Genomic DNA, 26,229 nt, shown 5'->3' with positions numbered 1-26,229 from the left:
CACAGTCCTCCATACAGTATAATGGGCCCCACACAGTCCTCCATACAGTATAATGGGCCCCACACAGTCCTCCATACAGTATAATGGGCCCCACACAGTCCTCCATACAGTATAATGGGCCCCACACAGTCCTCCATACAGTATAATGGGCCCCACACAGTCCTCCATACAGTATAATGGGCCCCGCATAGTCCTCCATACAGTATAATGGGCCCTCATAGTCCTCCATACAGTATAATGGGCCCTCATAGTCCTCCATACAGTATAATGGCCCCACATAGTGGTTCTGGTGTCGCGGGCCCAATATGATCACCCTGGGGGCTGATTTAGCCCATGGGTCCAGAGGTTGTAATTAGGATGACGCCATCGGAGCAGAGTTGGCGTTTTTCATTGGTCGCCCTCCGATGATAGAAGACTGAAGGCTCAATAGACTAAATGGATAACAGACGAGTTACTAACAATGCAATGATGAGGGGGACAGAGGACGGGAGGGAGGGGGGGACAGAGGACGGGAGGGAGGGGGGGACAGAGGACGGGAGGGAGGGGGGGACAGAGGACGGGAGGGAGGGGGGGACAGAGGACGGGAGGGAGGGGGACAGAGGACGGGAGGGGGACGAAGGACAGGAGGGGGACGAAGGACAGGAGGGGGACGAAGGACAGGAGGGGGACGAAGGACAGGAGGGGTCACTCACCTTGCAGAGGCGCAGATAGCATGGCCGGAAATTGTGGGACCATTCAGATACACAATGAACTTCATCTATGCAGGCAAATGCCACTGGAGGGAGCTGGTCAGCAGAGGGCAGGCAGCTGGAGCCTGATCGGCCTCCTCCCACTAAGGCTTCAGGGGAGAGCAGGACAACGTGCACCTTCCCATGCTTCACCTACAGGAGCAGCACAAATCATTAGGGCAGAGGGCACAGAGACATGACCTGAGCGGCATGAGGGGGTGTGGGACCACGCTGCGGCTATTATAAGGGGCTAAGGGCTAAATGAGAGGTGGCAAAAAAGGTTACAGTGTCCAAACCCCCCAAATAAACCCGAGGACACGAGAGGGGGACCACACAGACAGCAGGCTACATAAGAGGCAGCAGAAAGGAGATTGTGTTTAGGGGGAGAGGGGGGGCTGCGGCACTAGGTACTCGATTGTACACAGTTATCAGCCACATGACGTCACCTTCTCCATTGCTGCTTCACGCTGCGTTTGTGTCATGTTAGAATGAACACAAACTGCCCTGAGCTTCGAAGGGAGACCCGAGACCTGGGGAGGAGAGAGGAGTGATCACTACCAGGTAAGACAAGCCGTCGCCGCCACCGCCACCACCACATTACATTATTAACAGGAGAGGGGGTACACAACTGTGCGACTCCTCCGCAAATCTCCTGTCCCGTCCGGCCCTCTCCGCGCACCTCCTCCGGCCCCGCTCAGCCTCCTCCGTGTACCTCCTCCGGCCCCTCTCAGCCTCCTCCGCGTACCTGCTCCGGTCCAGCTCAGCCTCCTCCTCGCACCTCCTCCAGCCCTGCTCTCCCACGTACCTTCTCCTGTCCCGCTCGGTCTCCTCCACGTACCTTCTCCTGTCCCGCTCGGTCTCCTCCACGTACCTCCTCCTGTCCCGCTCGGTCTCCTCCACGTACCTCCTCCTGTCCCGCTCGGTCTCCTCCACGTACCTCCTCCTGTCCCGCTCGGTCTCCTCCACGTACCTCCTCCAGTTCCGCTCGGTCTCCTCCACGTACCTCCTCCAGTTCCGCTCGGTCTCCTCCACATACCTCTTCCTGTCCCGCTCTCCCATGTACCTCCTACTGTACTGCCCAGCCCTTCTTATCAACTTCATCAGTAGAGTGAACACACAATAAACATTTGTCACGTCTCCACAGGATGTACCCAATGCCCGGAACCACCACCCAACAATAGATGATGCGCTTCATCTGGCTTCATTACTCCCACCCACCGATTAGACATTTGACACCTATCCTGTGGAGTTACCCTCTAATGCTACACATTACAGAATAGTGAAGCGAAAAGTATGGAAGCACAATACCTGATCATCCATCAGAGAGACCAGCGGGGATATGACCAGCGTGATACACTGAGACCTCATAGCATACATGTATGCCGGAAGCTGGTAACACAGAGACTTGCCCATGCCAGTAGAGAGGATCACCAAGGAGGAAAGGCCTGAAACAAAAGGAGAGAGAGAGACGTCCAAGATATCTGAGGACAACATGACCACAGCCAGCCACCCCCCTGATAATGGGAGTGATGGGAACACAGGAAAGTGAGATCCAGGAGGGCTGAGGACATCATGACCAGAGCCAGCCATCCCCCTGATAATGTGGGTGATGGGAACACAGGAGAGTGAAATCCAAGAGGGCTGAGGACACCATGACCAGAGCCAGCCACCCCCTCCTCCTCCGATAATGGGGTGATGGAAACACAGGAGAGAGATCCAGGAGGGCTGAGGACACCATGACCACGTTTCTCCATTGAAGAGAACACGTTTTAATGTGTATTATGGCTTGAATCTTTGGTATTTATTGTGTCATGCGAATTATAATGTAATATAATAATGTGAAGTATAATATTCATAGTGTGTAGCAGTGTTATAGGTTATGTTGGTAATATATAATGTAGGATGTGATAATGTAATGCATGACAGATAGGTGTAACAGTTAGGTCCATATATATTTGGACAGAGAGAACATTTTTCTAATTTTGGTTCTAGACATTACCACAATGAATTTTAAACAAAACAATTCAGATGCAGTTGAAGTTCAGACTTTTCAGCTTTCATTTGAGGGTATCCTCATTAAAATTGGCCACCCTGTTTTTAAAGGGACCAAAAGTAATTGGACAATTGACTCCAAGGCTATTTCATGGACAGGTGTGGGCAATCCCTTCGTTATGTCATTCTCAACTAAGCAGATAAAAGGCCTGGAGTTGATTTGAGATGTGGTGCTTGCATTTGGAAGGTTTTACTGTGAAATAAACATGCGGTCAAAGGAGCTCTCCATGCAGGTGAAACAAGCCATCCTTAAGCTGCAAAAACAGAAAAAACCCATCTCAGAAATTGCTACAATATTAGGAGTGGCAAAATCTACAGTTTGGTACATCCTGAGAAAGAAAGCACTGGTGAACTCATCAATGCAAAAAGACCTGGGCGCCATGGAGTATACTATGGAAGAAGGAAACTGTGTGGAATAATGCTTCGTACTGTAAAGGAAACATCCATAAGACTTTGTACCACTATACCCTACCACTAACCCATATCAAGTTACCACTCAGTAAAGAGTTTATTTTTAAATGGTGGTCTCCCTCATTGTTTATAACATCTGGTCCTAGCGAGTCCACAACATCGGCTACATGCAGCCTGCACAGGCATAGAGCCCTCACAAGAGAAGTCCCCACACTCAGCCAGGACCCATCCACATTTTCATGCAACACGCCGGGGGGCTGAAGACAAGTGCCTCGCCCGTGGCTACCGAACACCACCACATTACAAGTGAGAGGAAAAGATCCAGGACTAAGTACACCATGACCAGAGCCAGCCCCCTCCTCTGAGGACACTATGACTACAACCAACAGCTTCATTGGAGATGAGGTCCAACCCCAGGGAAGGACACCTGGAATTAAAGAGGAGCACCTTCTTCCCCACCTGAGAATACATAAGACCTGGAGGGAACCTTCATTAAATCACAGGTACATACAGTACAGACCAAAAGTTTGGACACACCTTCTCATTTAAAGATTTTTCTGTATTTTCATGACTATGGAAATTGTACATTCACACTGAAGGCATCAAAACTATGAATTAACACATGTGGAATTATATACCTAACAAAAAAGTGTGAAACAACTGAAAATATGTCTAATATTCTAGGTTCTTCAAAGTAGCCACCTTTTGCTTTGATGACTGCTTTGCACACTCTTGGCATTCTCTTGATGAGCTTCAAGAGGTAGTCACCGGAAATGGTCTTCCAACAATCTTGAAGGAGTTCCCAGAGATGCTTAGCACTTGTTGGCCCTTTTTCCTTCACTCTGCGGTCCAGCTCACCCCAAACCATCTCGATTGGGTTCAGGTCTGGTGACTGTGGAGGCCAGGTCATCTGGCGTAGCACCCCATCACTCTCCTTCTTGGTCAAATAGCCCTTACACAGCCTGGAGGTGTGTTTGGGGTCATTGTCCTGTTGAAAAATAAATGATGGTCCAACTAAACGCAAACCGGATGGAATAACATGCCGCTGCAAGATGCTGTGGTAGCCATGCTGGTTCAGTATGCCTTCAATTTTGAATAATTCCCCAACAGTGTCACCAGCAAAGCCCCCCCACACCATCACACCCCCTCCTCCATGCTTCACTGTGGGAACCAGGCATGTAGAGTCCATCCGTTCACCTTTTCTGCGTCGCACAAAGACACAGTGGCTGGAACCAAAGATCTCAAATTTGGACTCATCAGACCAAAGCACAGATTTCCACTGGTCTAATGTCCATTCCTTGTGTTCTTTAGCCCAAACAACTCTCTTCAGCTTGTTGCCTGTCCTTAGCAGTGGTTTCCTAGCAGCTATTTTACCATGAAGGCCTGCTGCACAAAGTCTCCTCTTAACAGTTGTTGTAGAGATGTGTCTGCTGCTAGAACTCTGTGTGGCATTGACCTGGTCTCTAATCTGAGCTGCTGTTAACCTGCGATTTCTGAGGCTGGTGACTCGGATAAACTTATCCTCAGAAGCAGGGGTGACTCTTGGTCTTCCTTTCCTGGGGTGGTCCTCATGTGAGCCAGTTTCTTTGTAGCGCTTGATGGTTTTTGCAACTGCACTTGGGGACACTTTCAAAGTTTGCCCAATTTTTCGGACTGACTGTCCTTCATTTCTTAAAGTAAGGATGGCCACTCGTTTTTCTTGACTTAGAATTTGTATTATGGCAAGAAAAAAGCAGCTAACAGTCTATTGTGTAGGACTATCAGCTGTGTATCCACCAGACTTCTGCACAACACAACTGATGGTCCCAACCCCATTTATAAGGCAAGAAATCCCACTTATTAAACCTGACAGGGCACACCTGTGAAGTGAAAACCATTTCCGGTGACTACCTCTCAAAGCTCATCAAGAGAATGCCAAGAGTGTGCAAAGCAGTCATCAAAGCAAAAGGTGGCTACTTTGAAGAACCTAGAATATAAGACATATTTTCAGTTGTTTCACACTTTTTTGTTAAGTATATAATTCCACATGTGGTAATTCATAGTTTTGATGCATTCAGTGTGAATGTACAATTTTCATAGTCATGAAAATACAGAAAAATCTTTAAATGAGAAGGTGTGTCCAAACTTTTGGTCTGTACTGTACAATAACTTTATTATATGTGCTATCACCACATTGCCCTTTATTATGACAGAGGACACGATTACCGGGAAGTGCAATTGCAGCTATCTCCCCTCACCGAAGACATTTAGGGGGTGCAGACTGCATAGCCAGGGACACACAAGGGGATGAAGAGCGCAGAGGTCTCCTCCCAGATCTGATCACCAGGTCTTGTATGGCACATCTGACAGAGGTTATAGATGATCATACAGGAGGAAGCAGCATCTCCTGGGACTCTTAGAATTACATAATCCTCCTGGATCCCCGCACATGGGACGCAATACACAAAGGACAGAAGGTCAGATCAATGAATCCCAAGTCCGCACAGCCACGCCTACGAATGATCCCACAGAACAATGGTGGACACCACAATCAAGCTGGATGTGACAATTGACAGTCTGCTGAAGAACCATCCAGGAGAGAAAATCCAGCGTGTCAGATTGAAGGATGGTCTTCTGCTACCCTGTGCGTTTAGCTGTGCTACAGGCTGTCAGACATGATCTAGACATTCCTCTGGATCACCAATGGCAAAGCCTCTTGGTTGGGAGTCTAAGGTTCACCAGAGAAGAGCCAGCAAGATAATTATTGAGAGGGATGCCATCTTTTTGTGAACCTTTTTGACCACGAGAGCAACATAGGACCACAGATCTGCTAGGATACAGGCCACGAACGTCCCAGAAAGGACACTGATTTGCCCATGGAGACTTTAGGATGTAATATCGCCTTGAGAAACTTTCTGGACCCTGGAGAAAAGCAGAATATCAAGAGAAACCTGAGACTGAGGAGAAGTAAGAACGCCCAGTCTACACTCACAAGACGGTCTAAGCTGTGGGAGAGTGAGGAAGAGACCGTGAGAATGTGGAGAGAAGGGGACATGAATCTGACGACAATCCTAACTAGTGTTCAGCGAGTATGTTCTGTCCGAGTATGCTCGGGCCGAGCTCCGAGTATTTATAGCTGCTCGGTGATATGGTTGAATCGCTCCCGTGTGCATGATTTGCGACTGTTTGACAGTTGTAATACATGTGAGGAAACAGTCGCAAATCATGCACACGGGAGCAATTTAACCATATCACCGAGAAGCTGTAAATACTCGGAGCTCGCCCGAGCATACTCGCCAAAAGGGTTAATAGAACATACTCGCTCATCACTAATCCTAACCGTCCCCTCCACCTCAGTAATTACCAGCAGAGCTACAGTTTGCAAAAGGTGGGAGAAGGTTGCAGGGAGGAGCACGAGATTTTAGGACTCAATTCATTGTAGAGCTTCCCATTCCCATTGAAATGCTGAGTTTAGGAGGTTTGAGGTTTACAATCCTCCAAAATTTACAGTATGGCTTCTGCATAAAGAGGCGACTCAAACCCCTCTTGTTCCTCACCTGGAGAGACACCAGCTCTTCTATTGCAGTCTGACCGAGGGAAAAGACAGGGGGCTCTGATCACAAAAAGTCCCAGGGAGAAAGGAAAACTCAAACCTCACAGGTCTTCTGATGATCAGCACCTGTGCGCTGTCAGCTCTTCAAGGCCAGAGACAAGTGCCGCTATCTCCTCCCTACTCTGGTTATGGTGAATCCGACTTTGGTAGAAGGAGACCCTTCATATTTCACCATCTCAGCATAAATGTAAAACACTTGTCTGGGACTTTCATAAAATGGTGGCATATTCTTAAGATAATGATCTATCTTATCAGTGGGACTGCGACATCTGGCATCCCCGCCGATCAGCCGCCCTCCGATGCGGGTGGGAGCGACATCTGGCATCCCCGCCGATCAGCCGCCCTACGATGCGGGTGGGAGCGACATCTGGCATCCCCGCCGATCAGCCGCCCTACGATGCGGGTGGGAGCGACATCTGGCATCCCCGCCGATCAGCCATCCTCCCATGCGGGTGGAGCGACATCTGGCATCCCCGCCGATCAGCCATCCTCCCATGCGGGTGGAGCGACATCTGGCATCCCCGCCAATCAGCCATCCTCCCATGCTGGTGGAGCGACATCTGGCATCCCCGCCGATCAGCCATCCTCCCATGCGGGTGGAGCGACATCTGGCATCCCCGCCGATCAGCCATCCTCCCATGCGGGTGGAGCGACATCTGGCATCCCCGCCGATCAACCGCCCTCTGATGCGGGTGGAGCGACATCTGGCATCTCCGCCGATCAACCGCCCTCCGATGCGGGTGGAGCGACATCTGGCATCCCGCCGATCAGCCGCCCTCCGATGCGGGTGGAGCGACATCTGGCATCCCCGCCAATCAGCCGCCCTCCGATGCGGGTGGAGCGACATCTGGCATCCCCGCCGATCAGCCGCCCTCCGATGCGGGTGGAGCGACATCTGGCATCCCCGCTGATCAGCCGCCCTCCGATGCGGGTGGAGCGACATCTGGCATCCCCGCTGATCAGCCGCCCTCCGATGCGGGTGGAGTAACATCTGGCATCTCCGCCGATCAGCCGCCCTCCGATGCGGGTGGGAGCGACATCTGGCATCCCCGCCAATCAGCCGTCCTCCGATGCAGGTGGGAGCGACATCTGGCATCCCCACCAATCAGCCGTCCTCCGATGCGGGTGGGAGCTACATCTGGCATCCCCGCCGGTCAGCCGCCCTCCGATGCGGGTGGGAGCGACATCTGGCATCCCCGCCGATCAGCCATCCTCCCATGCGGGTGGAGCGACATCTGGCATCCCCGCCGATCAGCCATCCTCCCATGCGGGTGGAGCGACATCTGGCATCCCCGCCAATCAGCCATCCTCCCATGCTGGTGGAGCGACATCTGGCATCCCCGCCGATCAGCCATCCTCCCATGCGGGTGGAGCGACATCTGGCATCCCCGCCGATCAGCCATCCTCCCATGCGGGTGGAGCGACATCTGGCATCCCCGCCGATCAACCGCCCTCCGATGCGGGTGGAGCGACATCTGGCATCCCGCCGATCAGCCGCCCTCCGATGCGGGTGGAGCGACATCTGGCATCCCCGCCAATCAGCCGCCCTCCGATGCGGGTGGAGCGACATCTGGCATCCCCGCCGATCAGCCGCCCTCCGATGCGGGTGGAGCGACATCTGGCATCCCCGCCGATCAGCCGCCCTCCGATGCGGGTGGAGTAACATCTGGCATCTCCGCCGATCAACCGCCCTCCGATGCGGGTGGAGCGACATCTGGCATCCCGCCGATCAGCCGCCCTCCGATGCGGGTGGAGCGACATCTGGCATCTCCGCCGATCAGCCGCCCTCCGATGCGGGTGGGAGCGACATCTGGCATCCCCGCCGGTCAGCCGTCCTCCGATGCAGGTGGAGCGACATCTGGCATCCCCGCCAATCAGCCATCCTCCGAGGCGGGTGGGAGCGACATCTGGCATCCCCGCCAATCAGCCGTCCTCCGATGCAGGTGGGAGCGACATGTGGCATCCCCACCAATCAGCCGTCCTCCGATGCGGGTGGGAGCTACATCTGGCATCCCCGCCGGTCAGCCGCCCTCCGATGCAGGTGGAGCGACATTTGGCATCTCCGCCGATCAGCCGCCCTCCGATGAGGGTGGGAGTGGCATCTGGCATCCCCGCTGATCAGCAGTCCCCCGATGATGGTGGGAGCGACATGTGGCATCCCCGCCAATCAGCAGTCCTCTCCAATGTGGGCGGGAGCGACATCAGCTGTCCTCCGATGCAACTGCCGCTCCCAGAGAGCTTCATACGGCTTTGGGAACAGCTGATCGGCAGGAATGCCAGGTGTCGATCTTCCGCTGATCAGATATTGATAACCCATACTAAGGAAAGGCCACCAATGTTTAAAGTCCCAGACAACCCCTTTAAGAAACAACTACTTATCTGAGTAGTAATACAAGAAGGAAAGCACCACTCTCCATCTCCTGCTTTATTGGGGAGGTCACTGAGAACTTAACAGCATCCTCCTACCAGCTCCGGGTCCGAAGACCACCCACCGGCCAATAAGAATGAAGAACATTTTGGGGGAGTCCATCCCAGTGACACGAGAAGAATATTTCTGCTTCACCATTCTGGGGATCCGCTTTTTATCTATTCCACATTAAGACCCATGGAGTTCTCTCAACAGGGACCACATGCTGCTTCTAGACCCCCAACTCTTCCATCAACACATACCAGCAAGCTACGAGGCTGCTGCAGCCAGGACCACACAGAGGCGAGAGAAGGAAGATGGGGATGAGAACACCACAGCCAGGAGACCACCAGGAATCACAGAAACGGGGGAAGGAGTAGATGGCTGCCTCAGCCAATAACCCACAAAAGAGGGGAAAGGAGAGGGGGAGGCAGCCAGGAACCCACGTAGGCGGGAGGAGGAGGAGGAGTCGCCGCAACTAGGAACCCATGGAAGGAAGAGGAGTAAGCCACAGCCAGGAACCCACAGAGGCGGGGAAAAAAGGAGGCCGCCAGGAACCAACGAAGGCGGGGGAAAAAAGGAGGCCGCCAGGAACCAACAAAGGCGGGGGGAAAAAAGGAGGCCGCCAGGAACCAACAAAGGCGGGGGGAAAAAAGGAGGCCGCCAGGAACCAACAAAGGCGGGGGGAAAAAAGGAGGCCGCCAGGAACCAACAAAGGCGGGGGAAAAAAAGGAGGCCGCCAGGAACCAACAAAGGCGGGGGAAAAAAAGGAGGCCACCAGGAACCAACAAAGGCGGGGGGAAAAAGGAGGCCGCCAGGAACCAACAAAGGCGGGGGAGGGGGGGGGCGCCAGGAACTCACAAAGGGGGGGGGGGTAAAGGAGGCCGCCAGGAACCCACGAAGGCGGGGGGAAAAAAAAGGAGGCCGCCAGGAACCCACGAAGGCAGGAGAGGGAGGGAAAGGAGGCCGCCAGGAACCCACGAAGGCGGGGGGAAAAAAAGGAGGCCACCAGGAACCGACAAAGGCGGGGTGGGGGGCGCCAGGGACCCACAGAGGCGGAGAAAAAGGAGGCCGCCGCAGCCAGGAACCCAAATAGGCGGGGGAAAAGGAGGCTGCCGCAGCCAGGAGCCCGAAGAAACTGAGGGAGAAGGAGGCCACCACAGCCAAGAACCCACAGACGGGAGGAAGAGGAGGAGACCACAGCAGCCAGGAACCCATGGAAGGATGAGGAAGCCGCAGCCAGGAACCCACAGAGAAAAAAGGAGAAGGAGTGTGAAGACACGGGGTCTTCCGTGGGCGTAACGCTGAGACAACACAGGGTGAGGGTAAAACAGCGTGGCAATGCTTTAATGAACCACAAATCGGACAATAAACACATAGAACAGTCCCAGCAAATACCCAAGATGGTGTAACATTACACAGTCTCACCCTTCCTTCTCCGCCCGCCTGGGATAGAACAGCTGCGACTTTGGAGACTTCCAAGGCCGCCTACCGCAACCAGTGGCCCCCGCTTCTGGCGGGCCCCCACAGAGAGAAAGTAGTGGCAAGCTTAGGAAGCTAGCAGTCCATTGAGGTACAAGGCCAGGAGACCCTCAAATCCCACCCTGGTCTCTCTCCGAGAATTTCCATGGGGCCAGATGACCGGCTGGTCCCAATCTGGCTTCTCCAAATGTCTCCATGCGAAAGCAAACATATCCATGGGACCAGGTGATTTCAACGTCCCAGCCTGGTCTCCCCAAATGTATCCATGGTCTTTCTGATGGTCAATGGAGCAGATCCATATCTTTCCAGTCAGGGCCATATACCCTTAGGCTGGAATCGTGTAGAATCCAAATCGGTCTCTCTTTGGTTAAAGTCATGCTTCCAAGCTGATGTCACAGAGTCTCTGGTCTTTGATTCTCCTGGTAAAGTCTGCCTGCTACAGAGGCACATGTCCTTTTAAGTACACATCCACAGGTCAAGGGTTAGGGATGATATTATTCCACAGGGCTCAGGTCTCATTGTTTGTGCATTTAATCAATTTACATAGTTGGTATAGCAGGGGGCTCTTGTAAATAAACTAGCTAGCTTAGTATAATATGCAATTGGCATAGTAACAAACATTTTTCACAGACCAATAGAAGACAACATTCAGGGTTATACAAATACTGGTCTGTCCTTGATCAGCCACAGAAATATACATACATTTACAAGTCAACACAAACACAATAATTTATTTCTCTTGGCTTAACAAATCTAATGGTCTGGCTGATCAAGATTATAAGCTGTATCGTCCCAAGGAGGCCACTAAAAACCCACAGAACCAGGGGAAGGAGGAAGCAGCAGCCGCAGGCAGGAACCCAAAGAGGCGGGGAGAAAAGGAGGCTGCCAGGAAACCACAGAGCCGGCGGCGGAGAAGGCCGCAACAGTCAGGAGCCCACATAGACAGGGAGGTAGCTGCAGCAGCCAGGAACCAACAGGGACAGGGGAAGGATAAGGTAGCCGCAGCAGCAGCCGCCAAGAACCCACAGAAGGAAGATGAGGAAGCTGCAGCCAGGGACCCACAGAGAAAAGGGAGAAGGAAGCCACTAAAACCCCACAGAACCGGGGAAAAAAGGAGGCAGCCAGGAACCCACAGAGGCAGTGGAGGATGAGGCCGCAACAGTCAGGAGCCCACAGAGACGGGAGAAGGAGAAGGAGTCGCCGCAGCCATGAACCCACACTATTTCTGGCTTTCCTGTCCCGGTTCATGGTCCTTCAGTCATGGTGTCATAGTAAGAGGGAAAGTAATATGAGAAGTTTTACCAGACAAGATCCTCATGATGGCCTGCTCTTGGCCTGGACGAAACGTCTCATATCCCAGCTCTCGGAGGGCACTGTACACCTCAGGAGGAGTCTCTACATCACAGAAGAAGTTACTAAACGTTAGACCTTGGAAAGGAAATACAGAGATGAGGAGCGATCAGGCCACCTAATCATGGGGGTGTTCTTACCATGGACGCGTCCAGATACTGTCTGTTCATACAGAGGCAGCATTGCCGGGGGAGGAGGAGATGGTGCAAACACCGGCTTCACAATGCTTGGGAAGATCTCGGGTTCTGGACCGGGGTCTGGGGTCTCAATGCAAAGATCTAAATCCAAAACAGTGGAAAGGTTGGAAAAAAGCACACATGAGGAGGTGAGGGGTCCTCCACATCAGTACAGGGGCAGTGATCACACATTACACATGAGGAGGTGAGGGGTCCTCCACATCAGTACAGGAGCAGTGATCACACATGAGGAGGTGAGGGGTCCTCCACATCAGTACAGGGGCAGTGATCACATATTACACATGAGGAGGTGAGGGGTCCTCCACATCAGTACAGGGGCAGTGATCACACATTACGGGGTTCGGGGCCCCGTTTCTCCTATACCCAGGACCTGTAGTTACCAGGATCCGGCCGTAGCTGAGTGTTTGTCATACGCGCCACCTCCTCTAATGTCGGCAGCACAATCTCCTCCTCCTCCTCAATGATGGCGTCTGACTCGCGGGGCAGTGGAGTTCCTATGGAAGGATTAGAAAGGTGCAGATCTCGTCATTTGCCCACCTTAATCCACCAGAGGTTGGGAATGAGTTGGTGTCTCTGCGGCACCTCTGCATAGGAAGCTCCTACCTCTCCCAGGACAGTGTGAGGCCCAGTGTCCAAGCTGACCACAACGGAAGCAATTGTCCTCACTGCGGATATGGGGTCTCCCGCCTCCTCCAAACTGCTCCCCCTTCTTCTGCCACTTCTGCTTCCACATCTGAGAGAAAAACATAGTCACTGGTGACCACACACCATGCAAAATGAGAACCCCCCCGAAAAAGGGCAAAGCAGTGCGAGAGTACAGCTGAAGAGTAAAATAGTGGCATGGCAGAAGAGCGGGGCCTCAAGTGCGTCTTACCTGTTTTCTCAACCTATTTCCATTCAGTGCAAACCCTTTGACACAAGACTTCTTCTTCAGATTGATCCGTACATAGTTCCCGGACCGTTTTTGCGGTGCCCTGTGGGGACATGATGATAATGTGAAGTGGGAAGGGCAGAGAGGAGATAAGAATGGCTTTGGGTACGTACCCGGGAATCTTTTTGCCGCTTCCAGTAACACTGTGCACGGTTCCCACCTCGTCCATCACTTCACCCAGAAGGTTTTCAGTGTCTTGGGCGATGACCACTACAGGATCCACTAGGTCTTTTCCACTAGTCTTGACCTTCTTTGAAAGCCTCTTGCTGCCTTTGTGCTCCTCAGACTGTGAATCTGTAAGGGGGTCTCTCAGTCTCTTTTTCGTGGTCCTTCTATTATCTTCAGCTTTGCTGCTTTCGGATGACTCCGGATGTGTTGCCCCTGAAGGCAACTCTCCAAGCTCAGGACTGGATTTCTTCTTATTTAGGATGTAGCTCTTTCTGGACGGCTCATCAGTGGGTCCCGGCTCCTCCATCTTGCGGCCCCTCTCTTGCACAGTCTGTGTGTCCTGCCAGTCTGCCATTCTTTGTTGACAAGAAGCCATCTGCTTGGGCAATACCAGCATCCCCTGCTCTGGATCTAGTGATGACTTGTTAGGAGGTTCGGACTTTTGGCCTTTCTTCTCCCCGCTCCCTACATACTTGCATTGATCCCTGCCCAGTTGCCGCTCACATCTCTCCAACCATGCTGGGTTTAGTGTGGCCAGACGCTGACCTACTTTGGCTTGGAGATTATGTAGTTTCCTCCCGGGGGTCTCTTGTGAGGAGGGCGCTAATTGCATTTTCTGGGGCTGGGCCCTCAGAGAAAGATTTGCCAATTCATCCATGGATCCAGGAGAATGGTCAGGAGGAACAACCATCACAGGAGAAACAGCGGGAGGAGACCTGATGCCTTCTGCTTTGGTCACGATGGGGGGAGTCCGGGGCAGATATGACTTCTTCAGCGATACGGGACGTTCCTAGACAGTAATCCACCACATGACAAGAAGTGAGTACAGAGACTACTGGCAACCAACCGGGAGAGGATGGGGAGGTGTCCACAGTTCACTAAATAGGGGTACGGGCCAGGGTGTCATGGACTGGGGGACAGAGGTCATTATATATATTTATTTATGGGGAAGCACAGAGGTCATTCTACAGTGGTGTGAAAAAGTGACTGCCCCCGAAACCTAATAACTAGTTGGGCCACCCTTGACAACAACTGCAATCAAGTTTTATCGATAACTGTCAAGGAGTCTTTTACAAAGCTCTGGAGGAATTTTGGCTGCTCATCTTTGCAGAATTGTTGTAATTCAGCCACATTGGAGGGTATCCGAGCATGAACCCCTTTTTAAAGGTCATGCCACAGCATCTCAATTGGATTAAGGACTGGATTTTGACTAGGCCACTCCGTCTTAATTTTGCTTTTCTTAAGCCGTTCCGAGGTGGACTTGCTGGTGTGTTTTGGATCATCATCCTGCTGCATAACCCAAGTGCACTTCAGATTGAGTACACGAACAGATGGCCAAACATTCTCCTTCAGGATTTTTTTGGTAGACAGCAGAATTCATGGTTCCAAAAAGTTCAACTTTTGTCTCTTCAGTCCACTGAGTATTCTCCCAAAAGTCTTGGCGATCATCAAGCTGTTTTCTGGCACAACTGAGACAAGCCTTTAAGTTTTTTTCTCAATAGTGGTTTTCGTCTTGGAACTCTGACATGCATGCCATTTTTGCCCAGTCTCTTTCTTATGGTGGAGTCATGAACAGTGACCTTAACTGAGGCAAGTAAGGACTGAAGTTCTTTGGATGTTGTGTGGTATTTTGTGACCTCTTGGATGAGTCGCTGCTGCGCTCTTGGGGTATTTTTTGTTGGCTGGCCACTCCTGGGAAGGTTCACCACTATTCCATGTTTTCGCCATTTGTGAATAATGGCTTTCACTGAGGTTCGCAGGAGTCACAAAGCTTTAGAAATGGCTTTATAACCTTTTCCAGACTGAAAGACCTCAATTACTTTCTCATTTGTCCCTGAATTTCTTTGGATCGCAGCATGATTTCTAGCTTTTGAGAATCTTTTGGTCTATGTCACTTTTTCAGGCAGGCCCTATTTAAGTGATTTCTTGATTGAGAACAGGTGTGGCAGTAATCAGGCCTGTGTGTGGCTGGGGAAATCAGCTTCCCAAAGATGTGAGAAACCACTGTTAATTTATGTTTTAAGGGGGGAGGGGTGGGGCAATCACTTTTTCACACAGAGCCCTGTAGGTTTGGATTTCTTTTCCCCTTAATAATAAAGACCTTCAAGTAAAAACTGCATTTTGTGTTACTTGTGTTATCTTTCTCTAATATTTACATTTGTTTTGTTATCTGAAACATTTAAGTGACAAACATGCAAAAGAATAAGAAATCAGGAAGGGGGACATACATACCTTACCTACATACGGCACAGAGGTGATTATACATGGAGGTACAAGGTGATATTCCATGGATATATGGGTGCAGGTTTCACCCTCTCCTATACCAAACGTCAGACACACGCACGCTGGTATATAAAAGAGACTCTGCTTTTACCTTTAAGGCTCCTCGTAAATTGCTTTTAATCTTCATTCCAAAGTACTGGACTGATGTCTTCAGAGAGTCGCGCTCCGCTGCAGACATCTGTGGAGTCACGCTGGCACGATTAAGATGGTGTCCCCATGAGTCTGTGTCCTCTGTGTCCTGAAGATAGTACAATACAGAACACAGACTTCAGTATAAGCCGGGCAGAGAAGCCCCCTGGCTGGGAAGTCGCTATACGCTGGACAGAGAAGCCCCCCTGGCTGGGCTGTCACTATACGGCGGGCAGAGAAGCCCCCCGGAATGGCCGTCACTATACACCGGGCAGAGATGACCCCCCACCCACCCCCATCTGGGCCGTCACTATACGCCGGCCAGAGAAGCCCCCCCGGAAGGGCCGTCACTATATACCGGGCAGAGAAGCCCCCCCCCCGGCTGGGCCGTCACTATACGCCGGCCAGAGAAGACCCGCCCCCCCCATCTGGGCCGTCACTATACGCCAGCCAGAGAAGTCCCCCGGAAGGGCCGCCACTATATACCAGGCAGAGAAGCCCCCGGTGGACCCCAAGCTTTATTATGGATACATTAGACTTCTTGGATGGACATTACAGAAGGATAAAATACACAGAGCTATGGTCATGGTGACTGCCCCCGCCCCATCATGGCTCATTATATTGAATCTTCTGACCAGCATAAGCTTTGGCAATCTTCACTGTACAATTACTTAAGGGGTCATTTCCAGATTGCACCAGGGTAACGCTGCTGATGTTGTCTATCTGGACTTTCCAAAGGTGTTTGATACGGGGCCACACAAAAGGTTCATACATAAAAAAGAGCAATGGGACTAGGGGAAAATGTGTGTCACTGGGTTAACTGGCTCAGTGATGGGAAATAAAGGGTGTTTAATTCTGACCCGATCCAAGTGTGTGCCATTAACAGTGGGGTACTACAGGGGTCAGTTTTGGGCCCTCTTGTTTTGAACATATTTACTAATGACCTTGTAGGGGGCATACGGAGTAGAGTTACAATATCTGCAGATGATACTAATCTCTACAGATTAATCAACACACAGGAGGAGAATTTATTGATACAGAAGGTTTTATAGAAGCTGGAGGCTTGGACTGAGAAATTGCAACTGAAGTGTAATGTAGATAAATGTAAGGTCATGCACGTGGGCAGAGGAAATAAAATGTATACTGTAGTTTTTGGACTTTAAGACGCACCCCAGGTTTAGGAAAAATGTTTTTCTTATTTTATTCTATTAATACTTCCCTGGCGGTATAGAGTAAAGGGGTCATTATCACTAATTTTAATACATTAGGATATGTGCACACGTTCAGGATTTGAAGCAGAAATTTCCACAGCGTTTCTGCATCTCCTTGGCAGGAAAAACGCCGAGGAAAATCCATGCGGTTTTGCCACGTTTTTGAACATCAATGAATGCTTTTTGGAGCTAAATTAAGTTATTTGGTGGGACATTGCTTTTTGGATTACAGTCAGAACTGGGTGACTATATTGGTTAGTTTAAATGATTAACAAATCTGTCTGTTGTATTTCAAATAAAGTGTTTACACTGTGTCTTTATTTAACTCTTTACTTTAATTAGGTTTGATGATGAAAGGGTCTGATTGACACCTTGTCATCACCAAGCAAAAGAGCTAGGTGTCAGCTAGTCCCATTCACCCAATCTTCACTAGCATTCCCATTCATGTCATTTCTGGGGCAGATGTGAGCTGCTATTTTTAGCCTAAGAAGCTGCCATTTGCAAACATGGTCCCTGGCTATAATTAACAGCTCACAGTGTCATTATATGCGGTGGATTCACATGTACCGACAACAAAAGTGTGGCATTAGAACACCGCGCTTTGGACACAACAAAAATATGTTGCGTCCAAAGCGCTGCATCTTGCTGATCGGGGGGACATAGCGGTTAACGAAACAGCTGTGGGCTGTTAATTATAGGTAACGAGTTGATTAGGACCATCTAACTGGTCTGTAGGAGCCAGAACTCAATGGTTTGTAGGGGATCAAATACTTATTTCTCACTGCAAAATGCAAATAAATTTATCTCATTTATACAATGTGATTTTCTTGAGGGGATATTCTCTCAATGTTAAAATTAACATCCTTAAAATTATAGACTGTTCATGTCTTTGTCAGTGGGCAAACTTACAAAAAGCAATGGATCAAATAATTATTTCTCCCACTGTACCTGCATTCAACAGAAAGCAGAGTTGTGGACGAAGCAGAAATATGCGTCCAAAGCGCTGCAGCAAACAGATCGTGGGCATAAAGCCTAAAATTTAAAAAAAAAAAAAAAAAAAAAAAAAAGGCGTGTGCTCCCACATCATTTTTATAACCAGCAGAGGAAAAGCCGACTGCTGGGGACTGATAATAGTAGCCAGGGAAGGGGCCATTAGCTAAAAATGTTCCCTTGCTATTAATATCAGCTCAATGCTGTTTGCTTAGCCTTTGCTGGCTAGATTATAGGGTCCCCCTATAAAATCGAACCAGAAAAGGCTAAACAGACAGCTGTGGGCTGACATTAATAGCTAGGGAAGGGGCCATGAATACTAGCCCCTTCAGCAGCTAATAATATTGTAACATCCCTGGCGGCGTGCTGGCATGGCTTACCACCTCCCACCATGCAAGACAGCTATCTTACCTATCAGTCCAGGCTGCACACTTTGCTCCAGTACCTGCTGTGTGCATGTCTCTGGTCTGATTGCTTAGGGCAGCGGCGCAGTTACTGCCTGTTTCTTATAGTTACTGTGTGCACAGTCCTAATGCATCCCCAGCCTATTGCTGTGAGTCACTGGATACTTAAACCCCCTGCACCCAGTAGGAGGGGCCTGAGCAACACTTTCTTTCAGTGTGTTCTGTGCAACTGAGTTGCCAGGTCCTGTCCTGTATCTTGTCTGTTTCTGCCACCCTGGGGGCTGAGTTCCCAGGCTCGTTCCTGAATCTTGTTCCTGTCTGAACAGTGTCCTAGCCCATTACTTGTTTTTCTCTATGTCCGTATCTTCCCTTTTCCTGCAGTGTCTGAACCTGCACCTAACTCCAACTCGTTGTCTCTGTACTTCTGTTTGTGAGTTTATTGTCCACTCGCTACTTCATTGTAGGTACCTTGTGTGTATTTGCTCTGCTCTTCTTGTCTACCGCACCTGCGGGTTTTGTTCTGCTCTGCTTGTCTACCGCACCTGCGGGTTTTGCTCTGCTCTGCTTGTCTACCGCACATGCGGGTTTTGCTCTGCTCTGCTTGTCTACCGCACCTGCGGGTTTCGCCCTGCTCCGCTTGTCTACCGCACCTGCGGCTCTGTTCCTGTATCCCAGTCTGTACTGGTCCCTATCCTGCCTGCGTTCCTACCTGCCAGTGCCCACCTGTCTGCATGCCAGCAGTGCCTGCCAGTACCCACCTGTCTGTATGACAGCCTAACCTGCCTGTTCCTGCATTCCCTGGTGTGGGTCAACAGCTGTGACTGGGGTCTGACCTGGAGTAGCACCTGGTCCCTCTGCTCGGTTCCTCCCTGGTTCATGGAGCCGACTGAGCCGCCGTGTGACCGTGGTTGGACCGAGTTGATACTTAGTCACGTCCCTCCAGGCACTCCTCGGTTCATGGTCCAGTGGGATTACTAATCATGCTCACGCCAGTCAGTCCGGGCGTGTGCATAACAAATATCATTCCTCAGCAGTCCCAGAAATGGCATATCCATTAGATGGGCCAAATCTGGCGCTTAGCCTCCCACTGACCTGCAGTGGTGGCGAGTGGGGTAGGGCTCGGGTTCATGTCAGCCTTGTGTTGGCAGCTGACGTGAAGCCCAGGTTAGTAATGGAGGGCGTCTATAAGACACCCCCATTAGTAACCGCATAGTAAAGTGGTAGCCGCTTTTTCAATAAATACACGGCCAGAATAAATTACTTTAAAGAAATAAGACCCTTTTTTTTTAAAGTTTTTATTATACTCTCAATCCCCGAATCCATCGTCTCCTGGAAAAAAAAGTAAAATAGAAAACAACAATATCCCTCACCTGTCCGCCGTCACGTTTGTCCCTCGGCAATCCGTGTCACTTCTACAGCAGTAACATCAGCAATCACTGCTGTAGAAGACAGTAATGTAATATATACGGACAAGGAGTGCAAAATCACTCCTGTCAGTGTACATGCTGCTGCAGGAGTGAGGTCACTGGGGTTCATCAGCTGATCAGCCCCGGTGACCTCAGCACCACTACTGGTGGGAACATTCTTGAGAATCTTCGCACGCAGCACCGGTGCCGTAAAGTGAAGTCACGTGACCGCAGGTCCTGGCAGCACAGTACACTGCTGGGAGCGAGCGCGCTCCCGGAAGTGTACCGCTGGGAGCACGACATCGCCGGGGGACATTGAGAAGACACCAGGGGGCGCCTGACAGGTGAGTATAGTGTTTTTTTTTGTTTTGTTTTATTTTACTGCAAGTGGCTCCCGGCTTGGATGAGGAGACTACTGCTCCCCTCAGCTGTGCCGCTCTCACTGTTATCAGCGGGAGCGACGGTCGGATGAGAGGGGTAGTAGTTCTCCTCTGCCAACCCGGGTACCACTCGCTTGCATGTTCCCGCAGAACATTGGCTTTAAATTGAAATACAATATTTATACCTGCGGATTTGCTGTATAGTCAATGGTCTGGAAACGCTGCAAAGAATGGACATGCTGCGTTTTTTTCCACAATGGCAATCCTGAGCTGAAATTTCCACATAATGTGCACAGCCCATCAGGATTGCCATTGCAATAGCTGGCAGAGTGAATACCAAGCGTTTTTGTGGCTAAAAAACGCAGCGAAAACGCATCAAAAAATGCTACGTGTGAACTTAGCCTTAGTGGAGAATAGGGAGGTAATAAATCTATTGTTAGTGTGTCTCTGTGGAGTATTATACACACACAGCTCTGCTACATATACACATATAGACAACTCTGCAACATTCACATACACAGCTCTGCTATATATTCACCTACAGCCATGGCTAAAAGTGTTAGCACCCTTGAAATTGTTCCAGAAACTGAAGTACTTTGGTTAGGGTTATTTATATACTGTACTGACCCCGTGTATAAAGGCAGAGCGGGTAGACTCAAACATAATAAAGAATTATATGACGGCTGAGGAGCGAGGTTAATACAGTGTAGTAATATATGAGGACAGTGCAGAGATCCGTACAATGGTCATTACACCGAGGTCTGTGACAGGGACAAGGGGGCATCCACTTCATCAAAAGTAACGAAGGTTACATAATAAATCAGATCAATAGAATACTTAGGAACATCCACAACCAAAAAATGTGAATATGTCATAGAGACACGTAGGTCAATATGAACAGCCCAGCAGCAATTAATAGATTGTCTATACTGTGTGGACAGAATAAATGGCAGACCATTTGGTTGAGAACACAGGAGATAGGAGAACACTGCACGAGCAGCAAGACCATGGCCCCCCCCTCCACTGCACGAGCAGCCAGACCATGGCCCCCCCCTCCACTGCACGAGCAGCCAGACCATGGCCCCCCCCTCCACTGCACGAGCAGCCAGACCATGGCCCCCCCCTCCACTGCACGAGCAGCCAGACCATGGCCCCCCCCTCCACTGCACGAGCAGCCAGACCATGGCCCCCCCCTCCACTGCACGAGCAGCCAGACCATGGTCCCCCCCTCCACTGCACGAGCAGCCAGACCATGGCCCCCCCCTCCACTGCACGAGCAGCCAGACCATGGCCCCCCCCTCCACTGCACGAGCAGCCAGACCATGGCCCCCCACTCCACTGCACGAGCAGCCAGACCATGGCCCCCCCCCTCCACTGCACGAGCAGCCAGACCATGGCCCTCTCCACTGCACGAGCAGCCAGACCATGGCCCCCCTCCACTGCACGAGCAGCCAGACCATGGCCCCCCTCCACTGCACGAGCAGCCAGACCATGGCCCCCCTCCACTGCACGAGCAGCCAGACCATGGCCCCCTCCACTGCACGAGCAGCCAGACCATGGCCCCCCTCCACTGCACGAGCAGCCAGACCATGGCCCCCCTCCACTGCACGAGCAGCCAGACCATGGCCCTCTCCACTGCACGAGCAGCCAGACTATGGATCCTTTGCCACATGATGACGTAATGGTTGATGCCTTTCTTGAATGATATAACGTTACAGATCACATTCTGGAATCTCGTCTGATCGCTCAGTGTGTGGAGGCGGGAGGGAATATCACACCAACGTAGCTCCACTAGTGTCGGCTCCGGGGGGGTTTCACTTCCTTTGGATCAACACGTTCGGCTGCAGGTTGTACCACATGGAGTTCGCTCTTCCTTTAACCTCAAACGATGGAGATGTTGTTGGACTTATTTACAATAAAGCGTGTGAGCGGGGAGAGGGGGTCCGTCACTCCGTGACAGCAGAGAGAGGGGTGGGTCTGTCGCACCGTAAGCCCCTGGCCCAGTGTGCAGAGGGTTCTTCTGTGATATCCACAGACTGTAATAGTAATGGGGTTGTGACAAAACTGCTTCTTATCTTAATCAGCTAGACATCTAGATTTGTTAGGCCAAGAAAAATGCACTATTGTGTTTGTGTTGACTTGTGAATGTATGAATGTTTCTTTGGTGGGTCAAGAAGGACAGACCAGTATTTGTACAACCCTGAATGTTGTCTTCTCTTGGTTCTGAAACAATGATGTTTGTTACTATGCTAATTGCATATTGTACTTGTCAGGGACGACACCGGCAAGATCATACAATATCCCACCACTTCCACCATTTTGTCAGGGATTCACCACAGGCACGATCCCAATTACTCACTGCGTAGGTATCGGCAAGCGAGCAGTGAGCGTATGGCGTACACACCTCCGGATTCCAATGCATGGAATATGTGTATACTCCCCTGTACTATCACGGCCAGGCTCACGATAACCCAATAAGATTATTCGCTGCCACCAGTTTTAAATATTCAATACAGGCCTGATCAGGCGCCTGCTTTCTGGTAGCGTATATGGCTTCGGGGGAGGAACAATTACAGGACAGAAGAAGCAGAACTATTACATTTTATATTTAATCCAAAAGGGAGGCAGTGTTTATGAAAAAATATACAAAGATTTTACAAAAGGGGGACAAAACAATACAGAGTATACAGTTACAGAAAATAAAAAGATATTAATAGAAGAACTTACTATACCGATAGAAGAGAGGATGCAGTTGAGCTGGAGGGGAGCACTCCAATAGACCGCTATGAAGCAGGACCCCTGCTTACACAAATAGGTAGCTCCCGGCATGAGTATAGACGCATATTCAGCTTGATAATTTGTGCCGAAGGGAGCCCTGCCCACACACTCCCCTGTGATGACCTCATGTAGGGCTGGTCTCCACCCTTCATGGTTTTATCAAATCTCTAATTTCGGTGACATCTCCTCGCTCGAGCTTTACAGAAGTTAGCAAGTGATGCCCTATTTTTTTTTGCTATTTTACCCTTTAGAGACCAAGCATGACATGACTACTGTCCGTTATGTTTGCCCTTTTGCGCTACAGCTCACAGATACGGAAAAAACGGAATTAGTCTTACCGGTAATGATGTTTGCAGGAGTCCACATGACAGCACCATAGGAGGAGTAATCCCATATCCTGTGTAGGGACAGGAAGCAGAAGAGGTTAAAAGCCCTCCCAACCCCAACCTCCTCAGTGATTTTCCAAGAACCACATTGGCTGGGTACAACAAAATTTTATTTTAGACTGCGTAGACATATGTTAGAATCACATACAGTAGCAATATAGGGAGGGAAATAAGGGTGCTATCATGTGGACTCCTGGAAACATCATTACCGGTAAGACTAATCCCGGTTTTCCAGTACGTCCCCATGACAGCACCATAGGAGTATACCCAAGAACTCATAGCTTAGGGTGGGATAACTGCATGAAGTACCTTCCTACCAAACGCAGATCTCTGCTGTGAGAGGACACCTAGCTTGTAGTGTTTGCAGAAAGTAGTATGTCCTGACCATGTGGCTGCGGTACATATCTGTTCAATGGTAGCCCCCGCTCTAGTTGCCAATGAGGTGGAAATTGCTCTGGTGGAATGGGCTTTGATAATTTCAGGGGGAGGCTGTCCTTCTGAAAGATATGCTAGATTAATCATGGATGTAACCCATCTAGCCAAGGATGGTCTTGAAGCCTTCCTGCCTCTATTTTTTCCCCCAAACTGTATAAAAAGATTAGAGTCTAATCTACAGTTCCGAGTGGCTTCCAAATAGGCCAACACTGCTCGGCGGACATCGAGATGGTGGAACTCTTCCTCCCTCTGATTTCTAGGGCTTTCGCAGAATGATGGAAGAACCACTTCTTGGTTTAAGGTCATCGTTGACACCACCTTCGGGGAGAAACTTGGATCCAGCTTCAGAATGATGCAATCATCCCGAATCTGCATACAAGGCTCGACAATAGATAGAGCCTGGATTTCACCCAACCGTTTAGCCGTGGTGATTTCCACCAAGAAGACTGTTTTCAGAGTCAAGTTCTTTATTCCCAATTCATTAACTGGGCCGAAGGCAGGCTTTCAAAAGGACTCTCAGGACAAGATTCAGATCCCACGGAGGGGAAGAAATTCTCTGGGTAGGCCCAAGTCTCTGGACTGCCTTGACAAACCTGATTATCCAGGGATGCGAGGACAATGATGTGTCAAAGAAAGCACCTAGTGCTGCAATCAGCACCTTCAAGGTACTTGGTCTAAGACGTGCGTCAAATCCTGCCTGCAAGAAATCAAGGGTCCTATGGAACTGACAAAAGGTCTTCCAGAATTTTTTATATCTGGCCTGAGTTCCAGGTTTTCTACTAGCCTGCATAGTCTGGATCACTCTGGCGGATAAGCCCTTATTCTTCAGGATCTCCCCTTCAGAAGCCAGGCTGAGAGCTGGAGTTGTTGAAGATTCCGATGCAACAGTGGACCTTGCATCAGAAGATCCTCCTGAAATGGTAAAATCATTGGGTCTTCCAACGCTAGATGACGTAGAAGGGAGAACCAACTCCTCCTTGGCCAGAACGGGACAATTGCTATAACTGTGGCCCATCTTCCTGAATTTTCCACAGCATTCTCGGAATTAGAGGGGCAGGTGGGAAGACATATGTTAGGCCTTCTCCCCAATATTGTGAGAGAGCATCCACTGCCAGAGGATGATCTCCTGGGTCGAGAGAGAAGAAAGATGTGGTCTTTGCATTCGTTCTGGATGCAAAAAGGTCTAGGTGCGACTGACCCCATCTGCGAGTTAGTTGCTGGAACACCTCTTCGTTCAGTTCCCATTCTGAAGCCTTCAACGACGCCTGCTGAGATAATCTGCCTCCTAATTGTCGGATCCCCGAAGGTGAACTGCTGAAATGGAGCTCACTATTTTCTCTATCCTTAAGAATATCCTTTTGGTCAAGGACTGGAGAAGTGGATGTCTTGGTCCGCCCTGATGTCTGATGAAGGAGACTGCCGTGATGTTGTCTGACAGGATTTTTACATGTCTGTCTCTTAAGACCGCCCGGCTTCTCTGTAGGGCTTCCCAGATCGCCTGTAGTTCCCGAAAATTTGATGATCGGGTCTGAATTTCTGTGGACCATGTTCCTTGGAGATAAGAATCTCCCACTCGAGTTCACCACCCTGAGAGCCTTGCATCCATGGTCACTAAAAGACAAGGTTCCAGAATCCACTGCACTCCAGTCTGTAGATTCTTCTGGTCGAGCCATCAGTGTAAAGAGTCCTGGGTGTCTCTGGACAAAGACATCCTCCTGTCTAGGTAATTCTGATGTCCGTCTGTCACTTTCAGGATGCATTTCTGTAGAGACCTGGAATGGAACTGGCTCCATCTGACACAGGTGATACAGGACGTCATAATTCCCACAATACTAATTGCCTTTCGGATTGAAGGCTTCTTCTCTCTTGAAAAAGAACGAATCCTTTGTGGAATTGAGCATTTTGTCTTCCGGGAGATAAGACATTCACCTTCGGGAGTTGAGCTCGACTCCCAGGAAGATGTGTGAAGTACTGGGGATAAGATTGGATTTTTCTTTGTTCACAATCAAACCCAGGTCGGTAAATGTCTGTAGGACAACTTCCAGCTGTTGCGTTATACCTAGAGGAGATCCTGCCACCACCAGGAAGTCGTCCAAGTACGGAATGATGGTAATATCCCTGAGTCGGATATAGGCCACCACCTCTGCCATGATCTTCGTAAAGATTCTGGGAGCAGATGACAGGCCAAAGGGAAGACATCGGAACGGGTAGTGTAGAATCTGACTGCCTGATAGTAGTGCAAACCTCAGATATTGCTGACTTGAGGAATGTATTAGCAGGTGGTAGTATGCATCTCTGAGGTCCAGGGTACACATTATCGCATCCATGTTTATTAGAGGGATGGCTGATCCTACGGATTCCATGCGGAATTTTTTGTAGCGGACCCATCGGTTTAGGGGTTTCAAGTTGATTATTGTACGGAACTCCCCTGACTGTTTCTTTATTGAAAACAGAGAGGAGTAATGGTCCGGATGTTGTTCGTGTTCTGGAACTGGTACAATATCCCTCT

At 50.2% G+C, this 26,229-nt stretch overlaps 1 protein-coding gene across 2 annotated transcripts in view; it reads right to left on the bottom strand.

Annotated features, from left to right (window-relative positions):
• Positions 1-26,229, bottom strand: part of RECQL4 (RecQ like helicase 4) — a 153,533-nt gene that overhangs the window by 119,323 nt on the left and 7,981 nt on the right. For both annotated transcript variants that reach the window (XM_073668821.1, XM_073668820.1), the window contains exons 4-13: positions 15,693-15,839; positions 13,264-14,108; positions 13,094-13,193; positions 12,823-12,952; positions 12,600-12,713; positions 12,163-12,300; positions 11,975-12,067; positions 2,037-2,173; positions 1,175-1,258; positions 693-881 (exon numbers count right to left, since the gene is read on the bottom strand). In XM_073668821.1, the coding sequence (XP_073524922.1) occupies positions 693-881; positions 1,175-1,258; positions 2,037-2,173; positions 11,975-12,067; positions 12,163-12,300; positions 12,600-12,713; positions 12,823-12,952; positions 13,094-13,193; positions 13,264-14,108; positions 15,693-15,839 (1,977 nt within the window). The remainder of the gene's footprint in view (positions 1-692; positions 882-1,174; positions 1,259-2,036; positions 2,174-11,974; positions 12,068-12,162; positions 12,301-12,599; positions 12,714-12,822; positions 12,953-13,093; positions 13,194-13,263; positions 14,109-15,692; positions 15,840-26,229) is intronic.

The sequence above is a fragment of the Phyllobates terribilis genome, unplaced genomic scaffold (assembly GCF_046119375.1).
Source record: "Phyllobates terribilis strain yellow unplaced genomic scaffold, ASM4611937v1 Scaffold_2__4_contigs__length_985480577, whole genome shotgun sequence".
NCBI lineage: Eukaryota > Metazoa > Chordata > Amphibia > Anura > Dendrobatidae > Phyllobates > Phyllobates terribilis.
This window is presented reverse-complemented; position numbering and strand designations above follow the sequence as displayed.